This window comes from Ursus americanus, chromosome 18, assembly GCF_024610735.1.
Source record: "Ursus americanus isolate L20-20 chromosome 18, mUrsAme1.1.p, whole genome shotgun sequence".
NCBI classification, from domain to species: Eukaryota; Metazoa; Chordata; class Mammalia; order Carnivora; family Ursidae; genus Ursus; species Ursus americanus.
Window position 1 is genome coordinate 46035980 of NC_142144.1, and position 22609 is coordinate 46058588.

At 45.0% G+C, this 22609-nt stretch overlaps 3 protein-coding genes across 3 annotated transcripts; all 3 read right to left on the reverse strand.

Annotated features, from left to right (window-relative positions):
- Nucleotides 1-4573: 4573 nt before the first annotated feature.
- On the reverse strand, nt 4574-5186 carry LOC123781256 (interferon alpha-1/2-like). The gene has a single exon (XM_045780656.2). The coding sequence runs from the start codon at nt 5135-5137 to the stop codon at nt 4574-4576; it is 564 nt and encodes a 187-aa protein (XP_045636612.2). The 5' UTR covers nt 5138-5186.
- Nucleotides 5187-10450: 5264 nt separating this feature from the next.
- On the reverse strand, nt 10451-11029 carry LOC123781255 (interferon alpha-1/2-like). Its single transcript, XM_045780655.2, has one exon. The coding sequence runs from the start codon at nt 11012-11014 to the stop codon at nt 10451-10453; it is 564 nt and encodes a 187-aa protein (XP_045636611.2). The 5' UTR covers nt 11015-11029.
- Nucleotides 11030-20661: 9632 nt separating this feature from the next.
- Nucleotides 20662-21354, reverse strand: LOC123781252 (interferon alpha-1/2-like). The gene has a single exon (XM_045780651.2). It carries the CDS (start codon nt 21223-21225, stop codon nt 20662-20664), a length of 564 nt encoding a protein of 187 aa, XP_045636607.2. The 5' UTR covers nt 21226-21354.
- Between the last annotated feature and the right edge of the window lie 1255 nt (nt 21355-22609).

The following is a 22609-nucleotide window of genomic DNA, read 5'->3' on the forward strand; positions in this document are numbered from 1 at the left end:
CTAGACAATTACTGATGTGTTGGACAAGTTTTGTAGAACTAAAGAGTAAAATATAATTGGTATTTTATTGCCAAAGCCCACATCACATCAAAGCTCTGACAAGCAACCACCACAAGACAGCCAATGGCAGCTCAAAAGTAAGCAAGGATCACCTCTCCAGGTAAGACATTGAGATCCAGGAAATGATGGAGAGAAACTCTTTCAATCCTAAGTGATTGGTCTGATTCCTGGTTTGTCGGAAGGATCTTGCAGACAGTTTGTGTGTCATCCAAGCATTCTATGTCATTGTTTCTTGTATAAGACCCAAGAAAACCCAATGCGAGACGATAAATACTAAGGTTGTGTTAGACCGCTCCAAGGCTGTGCCACGGCCCCTAGCAGGTGGCCTGGTTCTCGTCTGCGACGTGGACGGGTGAAGATTGTGTTCTGCCAGGCACACCTCACTCACAAGGTAGTTACCACCTCTCGGAACATCTTTCCTCTGGAGTGGCTGAGTGTCTTCCACCCGGGCTCTCCGGGACTCACTCCCTGAGGGCGGGCTCACCATGTCCTGAGGACTTTAGGTTCCCCAACTGTGCAGGGGCTGGTTTCCTTGTGAGCAAAGCCATTACTGCCGCTAGGTCCTTGCCCTCACCCCTGGAGTGTTTGTGCGGGGACGCGAGCTCTCGGTGCTGACCTCCTCCTCCTCTCCTGACCAGGCATCAAAAGTGTCAGCAGCCCTCAGATGCTGAGGGTGAACGATTGTGTTGTCGACCTAGAGGAAAGACCCAATTGGAATCGTTTCACCTTGAGTTTGGGAATGTGTTTATTTTGTCACGACAGCTCTTACTTTTCCATTTTTTCATTTTTTTTAGTAGGCTCCACACACAGGGTGGAGCCCAACGTGGGGCTTGAACTCACAGTCTGAGATCAAGGCCTGAGGTGAGAGTAAGAATCAGATCCTTAAGGGACTGAGCCCCCCAGGCGCCCCTATTGTTCCAATTTTACTGAAACTACTGAACACTCGTTAGGCTCGTAATTGCTGAGCGGGGCACGGGGAACCCGCTGATTCTGTCTCTCTGGTGAAACTTCCAACAAAAAAACAATGACTTGGAGTAGTTCCTTCAGTCTGCGTCCTTCTGTGAGGCATCTCAGTGTGGTCATCTGCCTGGTGTTCAGAATGCAGGGGCCGAGGCCCAGGCTGTGACGTCAGGGAGAAACAGCCTTCTTGCCTCTCCTTAGTCATGCTATTGCATTTTCAATTTCAGTAACCACACCGAGAAGATCTGCATGACTTAATCTGTCCACAGTGCTTTACTGGACACACCCCGACTTGCTGCGCCTGCCTCCTCTTCTACGTCATCGCGAGGATCATACGAAAGGAAGTGAAAGAAAGGCCAAGGGGCTGCACCGGTTTTCTCTATCACTTTCAAGACATCCGTTTCTCTGTTTCTCATTTCAACTTTCCTAGAGAGCCAAACATGACAGTGGTGTGTGGGGGAGGGGGCAAGACAGATGTTCCGTCTGAACGTCACAGAAGTGAAAAGAGTGGCCTCTCTGCTGAGGAAATGCCAGAGTGTGCGTTAGCAAAATTGGATGCGGCAACACTGGGGAGGGTCAGCTCTGGCAGAGGGGGAGCATGAAGGCTGCACCGAGTTACCCCAAGTCAGGAAAGTGGCTGCCTCGACCAGAGGCTCACACGAGACCAGCTCCTGGGGCCCCGGGCAGCCCTCAGCTTGGCAAGACCAGCCACCTGAGTTTTCTTTCATTCAATCCACATGTGCTCAGCAGTGAGGAGAGATGAGAGGAGTCACACCAACCAGCTCACAAGAGGCTGGCGACCAGCACCCCAGCTGCTCACCCTCCGTGGAAGGAGAGAGGATACTCGCCCTGCCTGAGCGCTCGACCTACTTGAGAAATCCACTCAGGCCAGGAAGCTTGCCTTGATACACCTAATATTAAGGCCAAGGGAACGGAATGATCCTGAATGATCTGCTCTTCCTCTGGATAAGAACAGTGATGATGACGTTTTATGATGATAACACTAAAGCTGATTGCAGGCTAACTCTTCTGAGATCCTTGAAATCCGTAACTCTATCTTCTCAACATCTCCGTTTGGATCCGGCGTATTTATACAGCTGTTTGGAGAGAAGTCGAAACCCAGAGGAGTGAATTATTCTGAAGGTACCGAGGTCGAACGTTAAGGAGTTGTGAGATAATGGCTTGTCTGGAAGCACCTGTTAGAAAGTGCGATGGATAGAAATGGACAGAGGATTGAAGAGCCAGGAGAGGAAATGGCATGAAATCGGTCGGGAGGGGAGTGTGAGGGATCAAGGATTCCAGATTCCACTTCAGAGGCCAGAGGGTTGTCGTCTCTTGTTGTGTGTGGTCCCAGGGGGTGTGGTGTGAGTCAACTGAACGACTGACTTGAAGTTCTAAGGAAAAGTTGACAGAATCCCTTCTAAATACTCATAAGGCACTAGACTTTTCTGCCAGTTGAAACAGAAGTTTGCAGCTGGCACTGGAGTAACCTTACTTCCTTCCGCTACCCCACCGGCTGGTGTCGTGTCGGTGTCACCCCTGCTGGGGACACTGCTATGGGCCACGTCCGCATAGGAGACCTCTGTGCTCCCAGCGTCCACTTGAATTGTCTCAGTCTCGGGAAGAAAAATAAGACTTACGGACCATATATAAATCATTCCTTGGTGAAAGACGCAATGCTAGGTGTCTTTAAAGTGCACGAGGTCAGGTAATATTCACAATATTCTGCCATAATCGTTCAATCTGTTTTTACTCCTGAATTTTACTCAACTCACTCTTACTCTATGGATTCCCATGATCCATGTATTTTCATCTGATTTTGACCAATGTGTTTTCTTTGCTCTGGATATTAAGAAAGAGAATGCCTGACCCAGTTTCCCACGCTCATTGTTGAAGAACATCTGTCAGTCTTTATGTGCATGAGAATTTTGTTATTTGGGGATCCACCAAAGATTATGGTATTCCTAAATGTGGAAACATTGCCAGTGAGTAGCAGAAAAGAATTCTTATCGTATCCAACTCTTTAGAAAACGAAATGTGGCGTAGAGCTGCTGTAGTAAACAGGGTCCCGATGAGGAGTTAAGGAACCTATTTAATAAAGCCAATAATCAAAGGAACCGTTATTTTATCAATAGGAATAGATAATTTGATGAAGGATTGAATGAGTTATCTATTCCTGCCCAGTGAGTTCTTAAAGCTGAACAGTTCACCGATAATGCAAGGTAGTAAGAATCAGGACAGGATACACCGTTGAACGTAGTTAAGTCACGATTCGGTCTGAATACAATATTAAAGACATTAACATGATTTGCCAGAACATCAATTCCATGGATGACCCAGGAAGAAGGCAATGACATGAAAGGGCAAATTATGCACACAAAAACCGACCCACATTATTCCCAGATCCCATGCTGTATTCTTCTCCACTTCAGAGGTGCTGACTTCTCTTATTCTTGCTCCCACCTGCTCCATGGCGGTCTCTGCTTCTGCGTTCCACCAGACCGACTCTCAGGAAAGGCAGCAAAGGCACCTATTCTGACTTAGCAGGCAGTTGCAATCCACATCTTCCAGGAATCCACTGATGCTCCCCAAAGCACATTTATTTCCTTAGATACGCTCATCAGCATCCTCTCTTGTGACCCGTGTACTGTATGGCCAGAAGTCCACTGTCTCCCCTGTGGCTCTTCTGTCCCCTCCCTTTCACGGTTGGAGAGCCTCAGAATCAAGTTTATGTCTGTTTCTCACACTACACGGTCTCCCCGCAGGACCACCTCTGTTTCTGGCTTTCCCTGCTAGATATGGACCTCAGCCGTGGTGTTTCTTGTCAAATGCCGGCTCACCTCTCCCCTGACACTGGACATTTGTGCCTCCACGTCTACCAGTCCCCTGTCAAGGGATCCACCGCTTTCATGTGTACTGGCTGACCTTCTCCGTTCTAGCTGCAGGTGAGAGAATTTACTTCCTTCCCTTCTTCATTATAACACTAAGTATGCTGATTGTTTATAAATTCCTATGCCTACAACCACCAACGATATAGATACCTGGAACTGTATTTATTTTGTCCTAAAGCCTAAGGGCTATGAGGAAGTTGCCTTAGCGGACGTCCGTTGGTATTTCCGATGTTAATGTAGTATGATAGGTAAATGCATTCTGCCGTCCGATTTCCAATGGAGTTGCACAATTGGACTTGGTGTTACCCTTTCAAAAAACTCCCATAAAAAGTTCAATAAGAAAAAATTGATGAGCTGGTTAAATATCAAAAATAGATTTTATTATATTCTGCAACGTAAAGGTGCACATAATATCTGAATAAAATAATCTGAATCTTAAAAGTATTTACATACATAAATATTTAAATAGATAAATAAACATGAGCATGGTCATCCGGAAGCAACTACTGCTTGTGGGGTTGACATGTTCTAGAAACACTGGAAAAATCGACTCTGTTCATGTCACCAGGACAGCAGAAATGAGAGTCTTTGACACGGCCCACTCCGTCGGGAAAGTGTGATATTCTCAGTCAGAGAGATTCATTCCCGTGTTGAAATGGGTCTCATTTCTTGCGCCTTAGTCCTTCTTGCAAGATCGTTGAAGAAAACAAGGAGCTCGTGATTTCTGCTCTGACAGTCTCCCAGGCACAAGGGCTGTATTGCTTCTCTTGCAGGTAGAGGGAGATTCTTTGGAAGTAGTTCCTCAGGATGGAGTCCACATTCATGGCGGGAGTCTCTCCCACTCCCGCCGCCTGCATGGGACAGGCTTCCAGGACGCTCAGCTGCTCAGAAAGTCCCGAGCAGAATTCCTCTAGGAGGGTCGTGTTCCAAGCAGCAGATGAGGCCTCTGTGCAGAAGACGTGGAAGATCTTCTGGTTCATCACATGCACGACCGAGAGGGCTTGAGCCTTCTGCAACTGCTTACCATCAACCACCTCCTTGGGGAAGGCAAAGTCACGTGTGTACCCGTCACAAGAGCTAGCAGACATTCTCTTCATTTGTCCCAGGAGCGTCAAGGCCCTCCAGGCAAACAGGCCATGGTTCTGAGGCAGGTCACAGCCCAGAGAGCAGAGGGAGTTGCCGCTGAGCACCACCAGGGCCACCAAGAAGGAGAAGGGCAGGGCCATTGGGGATCCTGCAGAGGCTGCTGGCCTGGCTGGGGTGGGCAAGTCTGGGAACTGTGGCTCTAGGTTCTCTGAGCATCTTGCCTTGTGCGTGTGCCTTAAGTAGGGGACTTAGGAGTTTTCAATTTCTGAACGTTTCCCTTACTTTCTACTTCTCTTTTTGCTTTCCTTAGGCACTTTCTACTTGGGTTTAGAGCATGGGTTTCTCAACCATGTATTATTTTTTTCATCATTGTGTCTTGTCCCCAGAGTCTTTCTGGATGCTTTTAATTCAACCTTCCAAGAAAACTTAAGAGCATGGATACACAATTTATATATAGAGAGAGTTGTGTATTGTATTTCTATCTGTGCTTTATAGATTCAAGGAAAGTGTCAAGTTTATCCAATTCAGGGTTAAGATTGACTAAACACTTTAAGCTAAAAGTTCAATTTTAAAGCTATTGATGCTGAAGTAATAAGGAAATTTGATAAGTGACTCATAACTTCTTTACAGATATAAGTTATAACATAGGAAGTACATATGCAAAGTAACAACTTCTGAAAAGACAGAACGATTTCTGTGGACGTAAACATTTAAAATCATTCCAAATCACTAGAATCACGTGAAAACTTAAATGATTTACTTAACATCTGGTTTTAGTGTACTGAATTTCAGTGTTGCCTCATAGGACAAAATCATTTTTCACTTCACCTGCTACTAGACACTCTTGAAGGTATTGTCAAAATATTTTTTCTGTGTAGCACTAGACAATTACTGATGTGTTGGACAAGTTTTGTAGAACTAAAGAGTAAAATATAATTGGTATTTTATTGCCAAAGCCCACATCACATCAAAGCTCTGACAAGCAACCACCACAAGACAGCCAATGGCAGCTCAAAAGTAAGCAAGGATCACCTCTCCAGGTAAGACATTGAGATCCAGGAAATGATGGAGAGAAACTCTTTCAATCCTAAGTGATTGGTCTGATTCCTGGTTTGTCGGAAGGATCTTGCAGACAGTTTGTGTGTCATCCAAGCATTCTATGTCATTGTTTCTTGTATAAGACCCAAGAAAACCCAATGCGAGACGATAAATACTAAGGTTGTGTTAGACCGCTCCAAGGCTGTGCCACGGCCCCTAGCAGGTGGCCTGGTTCTCGTCTGCGACGTGGACGGGTGAAGATTGTGTTCTGCCAGGCACACCTCACTCACAAGGTAGTTACCACCTCTCGGAACATCTTTCCTCTGGAGTGGCTGAGTGTCTTCCACCCGGGCTCTCCGGGACTCACTCCCTGAGGGCGGGCTCACCATGTCCTGAGGACTTTAGGTTCCCCAACTGTGCAGGGGCTGGTTTCCTTGTGAGCAAAGCCATTACTGCCGCTAGGTCCTTGCCCTCACCCCTGGAGTGTTTGTGCGGGGACGCGAGCTCTCGGTGCTGACCTCCTCCTCCTCTCCTGACCAGGCATCAAAAGTGTCAGCAGCCCTCAGATGCTGAGGGTGAACGATTGTGTTGTCGACCTAGAGGAAAGACCCAATTGGAATCGTTTCACCTTGAGTTTGGGAATGTGTTTATTTTGTCACGACAGCTCTTACTTTTCCATTTTTTCATTTTTTTTAGTAGGCTCCACACACAGGGTGGAGCCCAACGTGGGGCTTGAACTCACAGTCTGAGATCAAGGCCTGAGGTGAGAGTAAGAATCAGATCCTTAAGGGACTGAGCCCCCCAGGCGCCCCTATTGTTCCAATTTTACTGAAACTACTGAACACTCGTTAGGCTTGTAATTGCTGAGCGGGGCACGGGGAACCCGCTGATTCTGTCTCTCTGGTGAAACTTCCAACAAAAAAACAATGACTTGGAGTAGTTCCTTCAGTCTGCGTCCTTCTGTGAGGCATCTCAGTGTGGTCATCTGCCTGGTGTTCAGAATGCAGGGGCCGAGGCCCAGGCTGTGACGTCAGGGAGAAACAGCCTTCTTGCCTCTCCTTAGTCATGCTATTGCATTTTCAATTTCAGTAACCACACCGAGAAGATCTGCATGACTTAATCTGTCCACAGTGCTTTACTGGACACACCCCGACTTGCTGCGCCTGCCTCCTCTTCTACGTCATCGCGAGGATCATACGAAAGGAAGTGAAAGAAAGGCCAAGGGGCTGCACCGGTTTTCTCTATCACTTTCAAGACATCCGTTTCTCTGTTTCTCATTTCAACTTTCCTAGAGAGCCAAACATGACAGTGGTGTGTGGGGGAGGGGGCAAGACAGATGTTCCGTCTGAACGTCACAGAAGTGAAAAGAGTGGCCTCTCTGCTGAGGAAATGCCAGAGTGTGCGTTAGCAAAATTGGATGCGGCAACACTGGGGAGGGTCAGCTCTGGCAGAGGGGGAGCATGAAGGCTGCACCGAGTTACCCCAAGTCAGGAAAGTGGCTGCCTCGACCAGAGGCTCACACGAGACCAGCTCCTGGGGCCCCGGGCAGCCCTCAGCTTGGCAAGACCAGCCACCTGAGTTTTCTTTCATTCAATCCACATGTGCTCAGCAGTGAGGAGAGATGAGAGGAGTCACACCAACCAGCTCACAAGAGGCTGGCGACCAGCACCCCAGCTGCTCACCCTCCGTGGAAGGAGAGAGGATACTCGCCCTGCCTGAGCGCTCGACCTACTTGAGAAATCCACTCAGGCCAGGAAGCTTGCCTTGATACACCTAATATTAAGGCCAAGGGAACGGAATGATCCTGAATGATCTGCTCTTCCTCTGGATAAGAACAGTGATGATGACGTTTTATGATGATAACACTAAAGCTGATTGCAGGCTAACTCTTCTGAGATCCTTGAAATCCGTAACTCTATCTTCTCAACATCTCCGTTTGGATCCGGCGTATTTATACAGCTGTTTGGAGAGAAGTCGAAACCCAGAGGAGTGAATTATTCTGAAGGTACCGAGGTCGAACGTTAAGGAGTTGTGAGATAATGGCTTGTCTGGAAGCACCTGTTAGAAAGTGCGATGGATAGAAATGGACAGAGGATTGAAGAGCCAGGAGAGGAAATGGCATGAAATCGGTCGGGAGGGGAGTGTGAGGGATCAAGGATTCCAGATTCCACTTCAGAGGCCAGAGGGTTGTCGTCTCTTGTTGTGTGTGGTCCCAGGGGGTGTGGTGTGAGTCAACTGAACGACTGACTTGAAGTTCTAAGGAAAAGTTGACAGAATCCCTTCTAAATACTCATAAGGCACTAGACTTTTCTGCCAGTTGAAACAGAAGTTTGCAGCTGGCACTGGAGTAACCTTACTTCCTTCCGCTACCCCGCCGGCTGGTGTCGTGTCGGTGTCACCCCTGCTGGGGACACTGGTATGGGCCACGTCCGCATAGGAGACCTCTGTGCTCCCAGCGTCCACTTGAATTGTCTCAGTCTCGGGAAGAAAAATAAGACTTACGGACCATATATAAATCATTCCTTGGTGAAAGACGCAATGCTAGGTGTCTTTAAAGTGCACGAGGTCAGGTAATATTCACAATATTCTGCCATAATCGTTCAATCTGTTTTTACTCCTGAATTTTACTCAACCCACTCTTACTCTATGGATTCCCATGATCCATGTATTTTCATCTGATTTTGACCAATGTGTTTTCTTTGCTCTGGATATTAAGAAAGAGAATGCCTGACCCAGTTTCCCACGCTCATTGTTGAAGAACATCTGTCAGTCTTTATGTGCATGAGAATTTTGTTATTTGGGGATCCACCAAAGATTATGGTATTCCTAAATGTGGAAACATTGCCAGTGAGTAGCAGAAAAGAATTCTTATCGTATCCGACTCTTTAGAAAACGAAATGTGGCGTAGAGCTGCTGTAGTAAACAGGGTCCCGATGAGGAGTTAAGGAACCTATTTAATAAAGCCAATAATCAAAGGAACCGTTATTTTATCAATAGGAATAGATAATTTGATGAAGGATTGAATGAGTTATCTATTCCTGCCCAGTGAGTTCTTAAAGCTGAACAGTTCACCGATAATGCAAGGTAGTAAGAATCAGGACAGGATACACCGTTGAACGTAGTTAAGTCACGATTCGGTCTGAATACAATATTAAAGACATTAACATGATTTGCCAGAACATCAGTTCCATGGATGACCCAGGAAGAAGGCAATGACATGAAAGGGCAAATTATGCACACAAAAACCCACCCACATTATTCCCAGATCCCATGCTGTATTCTTCTCCACTTCAGAGGTGCTGACTTCTCTTATTCCTGCTCCCACCTGCTCCATGGCGGTCTCTGCTTCTGCGTTCCACCAGACCGACTCTCAGGAAAGGCAGCAAAGGCATCTATTCTGACTTAGCAGGCAGTTGCAATCCACATCTTCCAGGAATCCACTGATGCTCCCCAAAGCACATTTATTTCCTTAGATACGCTCATCAGCATCCTCTCTTGTGACCCGTGTACTGTATGGCCAGAAGTCCACTGTCTCCCCTGTGGCTCTTCTGTCCCCTCCCTTTCACGGTTGGAGAGCCTCAGAATCAAGTTTATGTCTGTTTCTCACACTACACGGTCTCCCCGCAGGACCACCTCTGTCTCTGGCTTTCCCTGCTAGATATGGACCTCAGCCGTGGTGTTTCTTGTCAAATGCCGGCTCACCTCTCCCCTGACACTGGACATTTGTGCCTCCACGTCTACCAGTCCCCTGTCGAGGGATCCACCGCTTTCATGTGTACTGGCTGACCTTCTCCGTTCTAGCTGCAGGTGAGAGAATTTACTTCCTTCCCTTCTTCATTATAACACTAAGTATGCTGATTGTTTATAAATTCCTATGCCTACAACCACCAACGATATAGATACCTGGAACTGTATTTATTTTGTCCTAAAGCCTAAGGGCTATGAGCAAGTTGCCTTAGCGGACGTCCGTTGGTATTTCCGATGTTAATGTAGTATGATAGGTAAATGCATTCTGCCGTCCGATTTCCAATGGAGTTGCACAATTGGACTTGGTGTTACCCTTTCAAAAAACTCCCATAAAAAGTTCAATAAGAAAAAATTGATGAGCTGGTTAAATATCAAAAATAGATTTTATTATATTCTGCAATGTAAAGGTGCACATAATATCTGAATAAAATAATCTGAATCTTAAAAGTATTTACATACATAAATATTTAAATAGATAAATAAACATGAGCATGGTCATCCGGAAGCAACTACTGCTTGTGGGGTTGACATGTTCTAGAAACACTGGAAAAATCGACTCTGTTCATGTCACCAGGACAGCAGAAATGAGAGTCTTTGACACGGCCCACTCGGTCGGGAAAGTGTGATATTCTCAGTCAGAGAGATTCATTTCCGTGTTGAAATGGGTCTCATTTCTTGCGCCTTAGTCCTTCTTGCAAGATCGTTGAAGAAAACAAGGAGCTCGTGATTTCTGCTCTGACAGTCTCCCAGGCACAAGGGCTGTATTGCTTCGCTTGCAGGTAGAGGGAGATTCTTTGGAAGTAGTTCCTCAGGATGGAGTCCACATTCATGCCGGGAGTCTCTCCCAATCCCGCCGCCTGCATGGGACAGGCTTCCAGGACGCTCAGCTGCTCAGAAAGTCCCGAGCAGAATTCCTCTAGGAGGGTCGTGTTCCAAGCAGCAGATGAGGCCTCTGTGCAGAAGACGTGGAAGATCTTCTGGTTCATCACATAAACGACCGAGAAGGCTTGAGCCTTCTGCAACTGCTTACCATCAACCACCTCCTTGGGGAAGGCAAAGTCACGTGTGTACCCGTCACAAGAGCTAGCAGACATTCTCTTCATTTGTCCCAGGAGCGTCAAGGCCCTCCAGGCAAACAGGCCATGGTTCTGAGGCAGGTCACAGCCCAGAGAGCAGAGGGAGTTGCCGCTGAGCACCACCAGGGCCACCAAGAAGGAGAAGGGCAGGGCCATTGGGGATCCTGCAGAGGCTGCTGGCCTGGCTGGGGTGGGCAAGTCTGGGAACCGTGGCTCTAGGTTCTCTGAGCATCTTGCCTTGTGCGTGTGCCTTAAGTAGGGGACTTAGGAGTTTTCAATTTCTGAACGTTTCCCTTACTTTCTACTTCTCTTTTTGCTTTCCTTAGGCACTTTCTACTTGGGTTTAGAGCATGGGTTTCTCAACCATGTATTATTTTTTCATCATTGTGTCTTGTCTCCAGAGTCTTTCTGGATGCTTTTAATTCAACCTTCCAAGAAAACTTAAGAGCATGGATACACAATTTATATAGAGAGAGAGTTGTGCATTGTATTTCTATCTGTGCTTTATAGATTCAAGGAAAGTGTCAAGTTTATCCAATTCAGGGTTAAGATCGACTAAACACTTTAAGCTAAAACTTCAATTTTAAAGCTATTGATGCTGAAGTAATAAGGAAATTTGATAAGTGACTTATAACTTCTTTACAGATATAAGTTATAACATAGGAAGTACATATGCAAAGTAACAACTTCTGAAAAGACAGAACGATTTCAGTGGACTTAAACATTTAAAATCATTCCAAATCACTAGAATCACGTGAAAACTTAAATGATTTACTTAACATCTGGTTTTAGTGTACTGAATTTCAGTGTTGCCTCCTAGGACAAAATCATTTTTCACTTCACCTGCTACTAGACACTCTTGAAGGTATTGTCAAAATATTTTTTCTGTGTAGCACTAGACAATTACTGATGTGTTGGACAAGTTTTGTAGAACTAAAGAGTAAAATATAATTGGTATTTTATTGCCAAAGCCCACATCACATCAAAGCTCTGACAAGCAACCACCACAAGACAGCCAATGGCAGCTCAAAAGTAAGCAAGGATCACCTCTCCAGGTAAGACATTGAGATCCAGGAAGTGATGGAGAGAAACTCTGTCAATCCTAAGTGATTGGTCTTATTCCTGGTTTGTCGCAAGGATCTTGCAGACAGTTTGTGTGTCATCCAAGAATTCTATGTCATTGTTTCTTGTATAAGACCCAAGAAAACCCAATGAGAGACGATAAATAAGGTTGTGTTAGACCGCTCCAAGGCTGTGCCACGGCCCCTAGCAGGTGGCCTGGTTCTCGTCTGGGACGTGGACGGGTGAAGATTGTGTTCTGCCAGGCACACCTCACTCACAAGGTAGTTACCACCTCTAGGAACATTTTTCCTCTGGAGTGACTGAGTGTCTTCCACCCGAGCTCTCCGGGACTCACTCCCTGAGGGCGGGCTCACCATGTCCTGAGGACAGTTCCCCAACTGTGCAGGGGCTGGTTTCCTTGTGAGCAAAGCCATTACTGCCGCTAGGTCCTTGCCCTCGCCCCTGGAGTGTTTGTGCGGGGACGCGAGCTCTCGGTGCTGACCTCCTCCTCCTCTCCTGACCAGGCATCAAAAGTGTCAGCAGCCCTCAGATGCTGAGGGTGAACGATTGTGTTGTCGACCTAGAGGAAAGACCCAATTGGAATCGTTTCACCTTGAGTTTGGGAATGTGTTTATTTTGTCACGACAGCTCTTACTTTTCCATTTTTTCATTTTTTTTAGTAGGCTCCACACACAGGGTGGAGCCCAACGTGGGGCTTGAACTCACAGTCTGAGATCAAGGCCTGAGGTGAGAGTAAGAATCAGATCCTTAAGGGACTGAGCCCCCCAGGCGCCCCTATTGTTCCAATTTTACTGAAACTACTGAACACTCGTTAGGCTCGTAATTGCTGAGCGGGGCACGGGGAACCCGCTGATTCTGTCTCTCTGGTGAAACTTCCAACAAAAAACCAATGACTTGGAGTAGTTCCTTCAGTCTGCGTCCTTCTGTGAGGCATCTCAGTGTGGTCATCTGCCTGGTGTTCAGAATGCGGGGGCCGAGGCCCAGGCTGTGACGTCAGGGAGAAACAGCCTTCTTGCCTCTCCTTAGTCATGCTATTGCATTTTCAATTTCAGTAACCACACCAAGAAGATCTGCATGACTTAATCTGTCCACAGTGCTTTACTGGACACACCCCGACTTGCTGCGCCTGCCTCCTCTTCTACGTCATCGCGAGGATCATACGAAAGGAAGTGAAAGAAAGGCCAAGGGGCTGCACCGGTTTTCTCTATCACTTTCAAAACATCCGTTTCTCTGTTTCTCATTTCAACTTTCCTAGAGAGCCAAACATGACAGTGGTGTGTGGGGGAGGGGGCAAGACAGATGTTCCGTCTGAACGTCACAGAAGTGAAAAGAGTGGCCTCTCTGCTGAGGAAATGCCAGAGTGTGCGTTAGCAAAATTGGATGCGGCAACACTGGGGAGGGTCAGCTCTGGCAGAGGGGGAGCATGAAGGCTGCACCGAGTTACCCCAAGTCAGGAAAGTGGCTGCCTCGACCAGAGGCTCACACGAGACCAGCTCCTGGGGCCCCGGGCAGCCCTCAGCTTGGCAAGACCAGCCACCTGAGTTTTCTTTCATTCAATCCACATGTGCTCAGCGGTGAGGAGAGATGAGAGGAGTCACACCAACCAGCTCACAAGAGGCTGGCGACCAGCACCCCAGCTGCTCACCCTCCGTGGAAGGAGAGAGGATACTCGCCCTGCCTGAGCGCTCGACCTACTTGAGAAATCGACTCAGGCCAGGGAGCTTGCCTTGATACATCTAATATTAAGGCCAAGGGAACGGAATGATCCTGAATGATCTGCTCTTCATCTGGATAAGAACAGTTATGATGATGTTTTATGATGATAACACTAAAGCTGATTGCAGGCTAACTCTTCTGAGATCCTTGAAATCCGTAACTCTATCTTCTCAACATCTCCGTTTGGATCCGGCGTATTTATACAGCTGTTTCGAGAGACGTCGATACCCAGAGGGGTGAATTATTCTGAAGGTACCGAGGTCGAACGTTAAGGAGTTGTGAGATAATGGCTTGTCTGGAAGCACCTGTTAGAAAGGGCGATGGATAGAAATGGACAGAGGATTGAAGAGCCAGGAGAGGAAATGGCATGAAATCAGTCGGGAGGGGAGGGTGAGGGATCTTGGATTCCAGATTCTTCTTCAGATGCCAAAGGTTTGTTGTCTATTGTTGTGTGTGGCCACAGGGAGTGTGTTGTGAGTCAACTGAATGACTGACTTGAAATTCTTTAGCCTTTTTCAAAAGACCTGTATCTTTATTTATTCAAGTTTTTATTTAAATTCCAGTTAGTTAATGATGTGGGAAACAAAGGCAAAGCAAAAATTAAATGTCCTTATTACCGATAGCCCACTCACAAGTCCTCTAAACAGGCCAAGTGACATTCCTCTAGAAACTCAGCTCCCTCTTTGTTAATACTTTGCTAAGGGCAAAGGCAATCTTGGCTCAACCCCCAGCATCCTGTAAGTCTGTTTTAACAGATAAAATTCCTTTGAAAAATTCCTTTATCTCCACCCCACAAGATATATGTTGTCCATCATCCCCCACGCATATGACCCACTGATATACATCTGCAGGGTCTCATGACTGAGTTTCTACTGACCTAAAAGACTTTTCCCAACAAATCTAGCACCCTCAACATCCTGGAAACCTTGTTTCCAAAATACCTGGGTGGTGTGTGGTATCCCTAACCCCTTCCCAACTGTAAAGTATATAATTGCCATTCCTCATGACCCCAGGGCAGCTCTTTCTGCCCACAGATCCTGTTCCTGTGCTTTAATAAAACCACCTTTTTGCACAGAAGATGTCTCAAGAATTCTTTCTTGGTTGTAGGCTCCGGACCACAACATCTTTCCTAGGTAAGTTAACATACAGTATAATATTCATTTCTGATGTAGAATTTAATGATTCATCTCTTACATATGACACCCAGTGCTCATCACTTCAAGTGCCTCTGTAATCTTCATTCCTTTAACTGATCCTCCCGTCCACCTCCCCCCCAGTCACCTTCAGTTTGTTCTCTATAGGTAAGAGTCTATTTTCCAGTTCGAGACTTACTTTTTCTTTTCCTTTTTTTTTTTCATGTGTTCATCTGTTTTGTTTCTGAAATTCCACATATGAGTGAAGGAAATCATATGGTATTTGTCTTTCTCTGACTTATTTTGCTTAGCGTAACACTTTTTAGTTCCATGAACTGACTGACTATAGGTTCTACATAAAAGTTGGGAAAATCCCTTTTAAAGAATCACAAGGGAGTAGATTTTTCTCCCAATGGAAATAGACATTTGCACTTAGCATTGGAGTAACCCTCCTCCTTCCAATACCCTGCAGGCTGCTATCACGTCAGTGTTACCCGTGGTGGGGACACTGCTACGGGTCACATCTGCATTGGAGAACTCTGTGCTCCCAGCATCCACTTAAATCTTCTGAGTCTCGGGAAGGATGTGGAGAGACAGTTGACTCAATGCTGCCCTTTCCTACTGTTCCACCTCCTGAGGACAAGTCACTGATTCACATTTCTGTTCTCCTTCCAGGTTCCCAAGTTGCTGTTGACTTTCAACACTTTCGTGTTTCCAGACATGCAACTGTGGTGTTCTGAGCAAATAAGCGTCCCATGCCCTTGTTAATCAGAACATAGTGATGTAGGAAATGTTGAAGTTCAGAGCCGACAGCCGAGAAAGAATTCTTGAGACATCTTTCGTGCAAAAAGGTGGTTTTATAAAAGCATGGAGACAGGACCTTTGGGCAGAAAGAGCTGTACTGGGGTTGTGAGGAATGGCTGATTATATACTTTAGTTGGGGGAAGTAAAGATAAAGGGACGTTTCCAAAAGGACTTTCATATGCCAAGGAAGACTCACAGGATCCTGGAAGCCTAGTATTGTCAAGCTAAGGTTGTCTTCCCCTCTAGCAAGGCAATAACATTAAGACAGTTGGGAGTTTCTTGGAGGAAGTATTTGTCAATGGGCTGGAGCTTATAAGGAAATTTAATTTTATCTACATTTCCTTTTTTGCCTTTGTTCCCCACATCAATAGAAATGCCCAAACACTGGCAGAGATGAGCCTCTGTGATTGTTCAGGTGTACATGTGTGAGCTGCGTTCCCTGTACTTACTTTGTTTTCTGTGCGGGACTGGACATCTGGGAGCCTTCAGCTCTGCAGCAGGAATCAGCTGGCGGGGAGGGTGGAGGGAGGGCAAGTGCACACTCTGGCTCTTGAAGCTGACAAAGCTTGGCTGCTTGTGGCCCATGCTGCCCAGTGATCTCTCACAGCCCATTGGTGGGCATCCGGTCACCAAACCCTCCACTGCCGACTCACCTGTCATGTTGACCAGAAGCTCCTGGGGATGGAAAGTTGTACGGGCGATGCCCCGTCGCCCCTGCCTCTGGCCCTGCTGATTGGTTCTCCAAAACTTTCCAGTATTTAATATTCAGTAACACTGGGATTGAAACCAAATGTGGCTATAGGGATTTTCAGGACAAGACTTACTCTTTCTCACAGACAGAATAAGGAAACAGGTTTATGACAGCATTAGAATCTCTGGTTGTCAACAAGTAGCCTTTTTGTAGCTTGAAGGGACATCCTCAGGAAGAGGTCCCATTTCTGCATGGATCCCAAGCATGGCCTTGAGTCTTGGTCTGTGCCCTTATTGTACATGGCCACCAGCGGGGGGCGGTCTTCCCAGAGACGAGCTTCAGTAGCCCACCATTCAACCTGATCCTGCTTTCTGGTTCCTTTTAGCCACAGCTGCTCTTACATCACATTGGGTGGAAATCAAAACAAAGCCTGTCTTGCAGGTGGTTCTGCAAAACCTAGAGATTTCATTTCATTTTTGCTTTCTATTTGCTTTCTTGAGATGTGCTGCTCTTTAGGGAAACCTTGAAGCTGAGACCACAACAGAACAGAAAGCTGTTGTGTAAGTTGGTACAGCCACTCTGGAAAACAGTGTGGAGGTCCCTTAAAAAGTTAAAAATTGAGCTACCCTATGACCCAGCCATTGCACTACTGGGTGTTTACCCCAAAGATACAGACGTAGTGAAGAGAAGGGCCATATGCACCCCAATGTTCATAGCAGCATTGTCCACAATAGCTAAATCGTGGAAGGAGCCGAGATGCCCTTCAACAGATGACTGGATTAAGAAGTTGTGGTCCATATATACAATGGAATATTACTCAGCTATCAGAAAGAACAAGGTCTCAACATTTGCTGCAACATGGACGGCACTGGAGGAAATAATGCTAAGTGAAATAAGTCAAGCAGAGAAAGACAAATATCATATGATTTCTCTCATCTATGGAACATAAGAACTAGGATGATTGGTAGGGGAAGAAAGGGATAAAGAAAGGGGGGGTAATCAGAAGGGGGAATGAAACATGAGAGACTATGGACTATGAGAAACAAACTGAGGGCCTCAGAGGGGAGGGGGGTGGGGGAATGGGATAGACTGGTGATGGGTAGTAAGGAGGGCACGTATTGTATGGTGCACTGGGTGTTATACGCAACTAATGAATCATCGAACTTTATATCGGAAACCAGGGATGTACTGTATGGTGACTAACATAATATAATAAAAAACCATTTAAAAAAATAAAATAAAATAAAAAAGAAAGCTGTTGTGTGAATAGGCTTAGAGGTCAAGAGAGTGAATGCCAAGGATGCTGTGGGGACTTCAGCCTTTGTGAGGAAGGAAACTGTTAGGACAGGGGAATGTGTCCTGGAGTGTGGAGGCGAGGGCAGGTGCCAGATGATTAAAGAAATAGCATGGTCTTGTGCACTTCTACCTAGATATTTATTCTCAACTCTCAGATGTTCATATAAGCCACCATTTCATCACTGAATATAAATAAGACTCTTCTTTGCAATGGAGAGTGAATTGGTCAGCCTTCTCTAGAAATATCAGCAGAATTCTGGTTTTGGAGGCTGCCTCCTTTGGAAGTCAGTTACTAAAGTGTAGAACACGCAGGGTCCCAAGAATTTTGTAGAAAGAGACAAACAATATTCTCATGTATAGCCGTCTGAAGAAAAATAAGAGAATACATACCATATTTTAAGTGGTTTTGATGTAGCAAAGACATTGAGGTTCGAAGCTGATGGCCAAGAGAGAATTCTTGAGATGTCTTTGGTGCAAAAAAGGTGGTTTTATTAAAGCAAGGGGACAGGACCCGTGAGCAGACAAAACTGCACGAGGGTCATGAGGAGTGGCTGATTATATATTTTCAAGTTGGGAGGTGGTGAGGATAGCATAAGTCTCTAAGGAATTCTGGAAGCAAGTTTTCCCGGACCTTGAAGGGGCTGGCTGTTGGGAAAAAATCATTTATTACTATCGAATAAAACCTTAGTCAGGAGACTCTCCAGATGTATATTGGTGGGCCGTATGTTTCGGGGATGATTGCCAATATGTATCTTGGGGGTTGGAGATAAAGGAAGTTTCCAAAGGAATTTTTATATGTTAAAGTAGGCTTATAGGATCCTGAGGTTGGGCTAAGATTGCCTTTTGCCCTTAGCGAAGCTTTAACATGGAGGCAGCTGAGTTCCTAGAGCAATGTCACTCTGCGTGTTTGGAGGACTTGTCAATGGGCTGTAGGTAGTAAGGAAATGTAATTTTTCTTTTCCTTTGTTTCCCACATCAGTTATTCTATGGAACATGTGATGCTAGGTGCCTTTAAAGTGCATGAGTTGGGTTAATATTCACAATATTCTGTTATAATTATTAAGTCTGTTTTTACTCCTGAATTATACACAAAGTGCTCGATCTCCATGGATTTCCATGATTCCTGTATTTTCAACTGATTTTAACCAATTTTTTCTTTGCCTTAAATATTAAGAAAGAGATTGCTAGACCCACTCAAATTGTGAAGAAATTCAGTCAGTCTTTATGTCCATGATAATTTTGTAATTTTGGAATCCATGGAAGTTTCTGATACTCAGAAAATGAGGAAAAATTTCCAGCAAGTAACATAAAAGAATTCTTATCATATCGAACTCTCCTAGGAAATGACATGCACTATAAAGCCGCTGTAAACCAGTGTCACAATGATAAAAGTTAAGTAGCTTAATTAGTGAAGCCAATAATTCCAGGAAACATTATTTTATCAGTAGTGATAGATATTTTGATAAAGCGATGAAGCGTTGAAGAGGTTATCTATTCCCATCTAGTGATTCTTAAACCTGAGCAGCTCGCTGATACACAAGGTAGTAAGAACCAAGACAGGATACACCATTGTACGTAGTTAAGTCACGATTCAGTCTGAATACAATATTAAAAACATTAACATGATTTTCCAGAACATCAATTCCATGGATCACCCAGGAAGAGAGAAATGACATAAAATGACAGAAAAACTGACCCACATTATTCCCAGATCTCACGCTGTATTCTTCTTCACTTCAGAGGCACTGACTTCTCTTATTTCTGCCCCCACCTGCTCCAGTGTGGTCTCTGCTTATGCGTTCCACCAGACCGACTCTCATGAAGGGCAGTAAAGGCATCTATTCTTCTGACATAGCAGGCAGTTTCAATCCACATCTTCCAGGAATCCAATGACGTCACCAAACACACTTATTTCCTTAAATACACTCATCAGCATCCTCTCTCATTACCCGTGTACTGTATGGCCATGAGTCCACTGTCTCCTCTGGGGCTCGTCTGTCCCCTCCCTTTAATGGTTGGAGAGCCTCAGAATCAAGTTTATGTCTGTTTCTCACACTACACGGTCTCCCCGCAGGACCACCTCTGTTTCTGGCTTTCCCTGCTAGATATGGACCTCAGCCGTGGTGTTTCTTGTCAAATGCCGGCTCACCTCTCCCCTGACACTGGACATTTGTGCCTCCACGACTACCAGTCACCTGTCGAGGGGTCCATAGCTTTCATGTGTACTGGCTGACCTTCTCCGTTCTAGCTGCAGGTGAGAGAATTTACTTCCTTCCCTTCTTCATTATAACACTAAGTATGAGGATTGTTTTTAGATTCTTATGCCTACAAAAGCCAAAGATATAGATATCAGGACCATATTTGTCATGTCCTATAACCTAAGGGCAACGTACAACTTGCGTTAGAGGAAGTCAGTTGTTCCTTCTGATGTTAATATAGTATGAGAGGGAAATGCATTCTGCCATCCATTTTTCAATCAAACTGCACAATTAGAATTAGTGTTACTCTTTAAAAAGAACGCCAGTAGTAAAAGTTCAATAAAGAGGGGTGCCTGGGTGTCTCAGTCGATTAGGTGTCTGCCTTCAGATCATGTCATGATCTCAGGGTCCTGAGATGGAGCCCCGCCTTGGGCTCCCTGCTCCAGGAGGAGTCTGCTCTTCCCTCTCTCTCTTCCCCTCACCCCTGCTTCTGCTCTCTCTCTCTCTCTCTCACTCTCTCTTTCTCAAATGAACAAAATCCTTTTTAAAAGTTCAATAAAGAAACAAATTATAAACTGATTAAATATTTATTATATTTGTATTTATTGTATTCTGGAACATAAGGGGTACATAATCATATATAAAAATCTGAATCTTATAAATATTTACATAAATAAGTATTTAAATAGATAAATAAACATGAGCATGGTCATCCGGAAGCGACTACTGCTTGTAGAGTTGACATGTTTTAGAAACACTTGAGAAATTGACTCTGTTCATGTCACCAGGACAGCAGAAATGAGAGTCTTTGACACGGCCCACTCGGTCAGGAAAGTGTGATAATCTCAGTCAGAGAGATTCATTTACGTGTTGAAATGGGTCTCATTTCTTGCGCCTTAGTCCTTCTTGCAAGATCGTTGAAGAAAACAAGGAGCTCGTGATTTCTGCTCTGACAGTCTCCCAGGCACAAGGGCTGTATTGCTTCTCTTGCAGGTAGAGGGAGATTCTTTGGAAGTAGTTCCTCAGGATGGAGTCCACATTCATGCCGGGAGTCTCTCCCACTCGCGCCGCCTGCATGGGACAGGCTTCCAGGGCGCTCAGCTGCTCAGAAAGTCCCGAGCAGAATTCCTCTAGGAGGGTCGTGTTCCAAGCAGCAGATGAGGCCTCTGTGCAGAAGACGTGGAAGATCTTCTGGTTCATCACATGCACGACCAAGAGGGCTTGAGCCTTCTGCAACTGCTTGCCATCAACCACCTCCTTGGGGAAGGCAAAGTCATGTGTGTACCCGTCACAAGAGCTAGCAGACATTCTCTTCATTTGTCCCAGGAGCGTCAAGGCCCTCCAGGCAAACAGGCCATGGTTCTGAGGCAGGTCACAGCCCAGAGAGCAGAGGGAGTTGCCGCTGAGCACCACCAGGGCCACCAAGAAGGAGAAGGGCAGGGCCATTGGGGATCCTGCAGAGGCTGCTGGCCTGGCTGGGGTGGGCAAGTCTGGGAACCGTGGCTCTAGGTTCTCTGAGCATCTTGCCTTGTGCGTGTGCCTTAAGTAGGGGACTTAGGAGTTTTCAATTTCTGAACGTTTCCCTTACTGTCCACTTCTCTTTTTGCTTTCCTTAGGCACTTTCTACTTGGGTTTAGAGCATGGGTTCCTCATCCATTTCTTTTTCTTATTGCCTCCTTCCTTCAGATTCTCTTCAATATTTATGTAATTGAACTTTCCAAGAAAATTTAGTTACAGGGATCTATGTACAGTGTGTGTGTGTGTATATATATATATATATATATATATATATATATATATATATATATATATATATATAGTTGTATTTATAGCTCTGCTTTATAGAGAAAAAATATTGTACATTTTACTCTGTTCATTCAATTCAGGGTTAAGAATGAGTAAAAAAAATTTAGAGTTTCACTGATTTATTTTAGAAAGAGAGAGAGAGACAGAGGGAGTGCTAGTGAGGGGCAAAGGGTGAGGATCTTGAAGCTGACTCCCTATGGAGCAGGAAGGTCAATGGAGGGCTTGATGCCTAGGTGGACCCCAAGACACATGAGACCATGACCTAAGCTGAAAACAAGAGCCAGATGCTTAACCGACTGAGCCACCCAGGTGACCCAAATGACTAAAAATTTTAGCTGGAAGTAAAATTTTAAAGCTATTCCTCCCTCACTGAATAACTAAATTTGATCAGCTACTTCTAATTTTTTACTTATACAAATTGAAGTATATAAAATTCATAGGCAAAATAACAATTTCTAGAAAGACATAATAATGACATCAATGTACTTAAATATTTAGAATCATCCCAAATTGTTAACAGCAATTGAAAAATTAATTTACCTACTTAACATTTGTTTTTAGTATACTGAATTTTAATGTGACCCAATGGGAAAATAATGTCTAAGTTCACTTCCAACAATATATACTCATCAAGTTATTATCACAATATTTTTTTCTGTTTTGCTGTACATAGAATTATTGATGTATTGAATAGGCTTTCCAGAACTCAAATATATATGTAATATATATTTCTGTATATTTATATATGTATGTATATATACATATGTATATGTATATATATTGTATATATATGCAAATATATAATATAAAATATAATCTATTAGTATTAAATTTCCAAAGCCCGCATCACAACAAGGCTCAAACATTAGCCATGTCCACAAGACAGCCAATGGCAGCTCACAAGTCAGCAAAGATCACCTCTCTAGGTAAGACTTTGAGATCCAGGAAATGATGGAGAAAAATTCCTCCAATCCTGATATTCCCATTATTCCTAGGTGTGGCGTTATCTTGCAGACATTTTGTG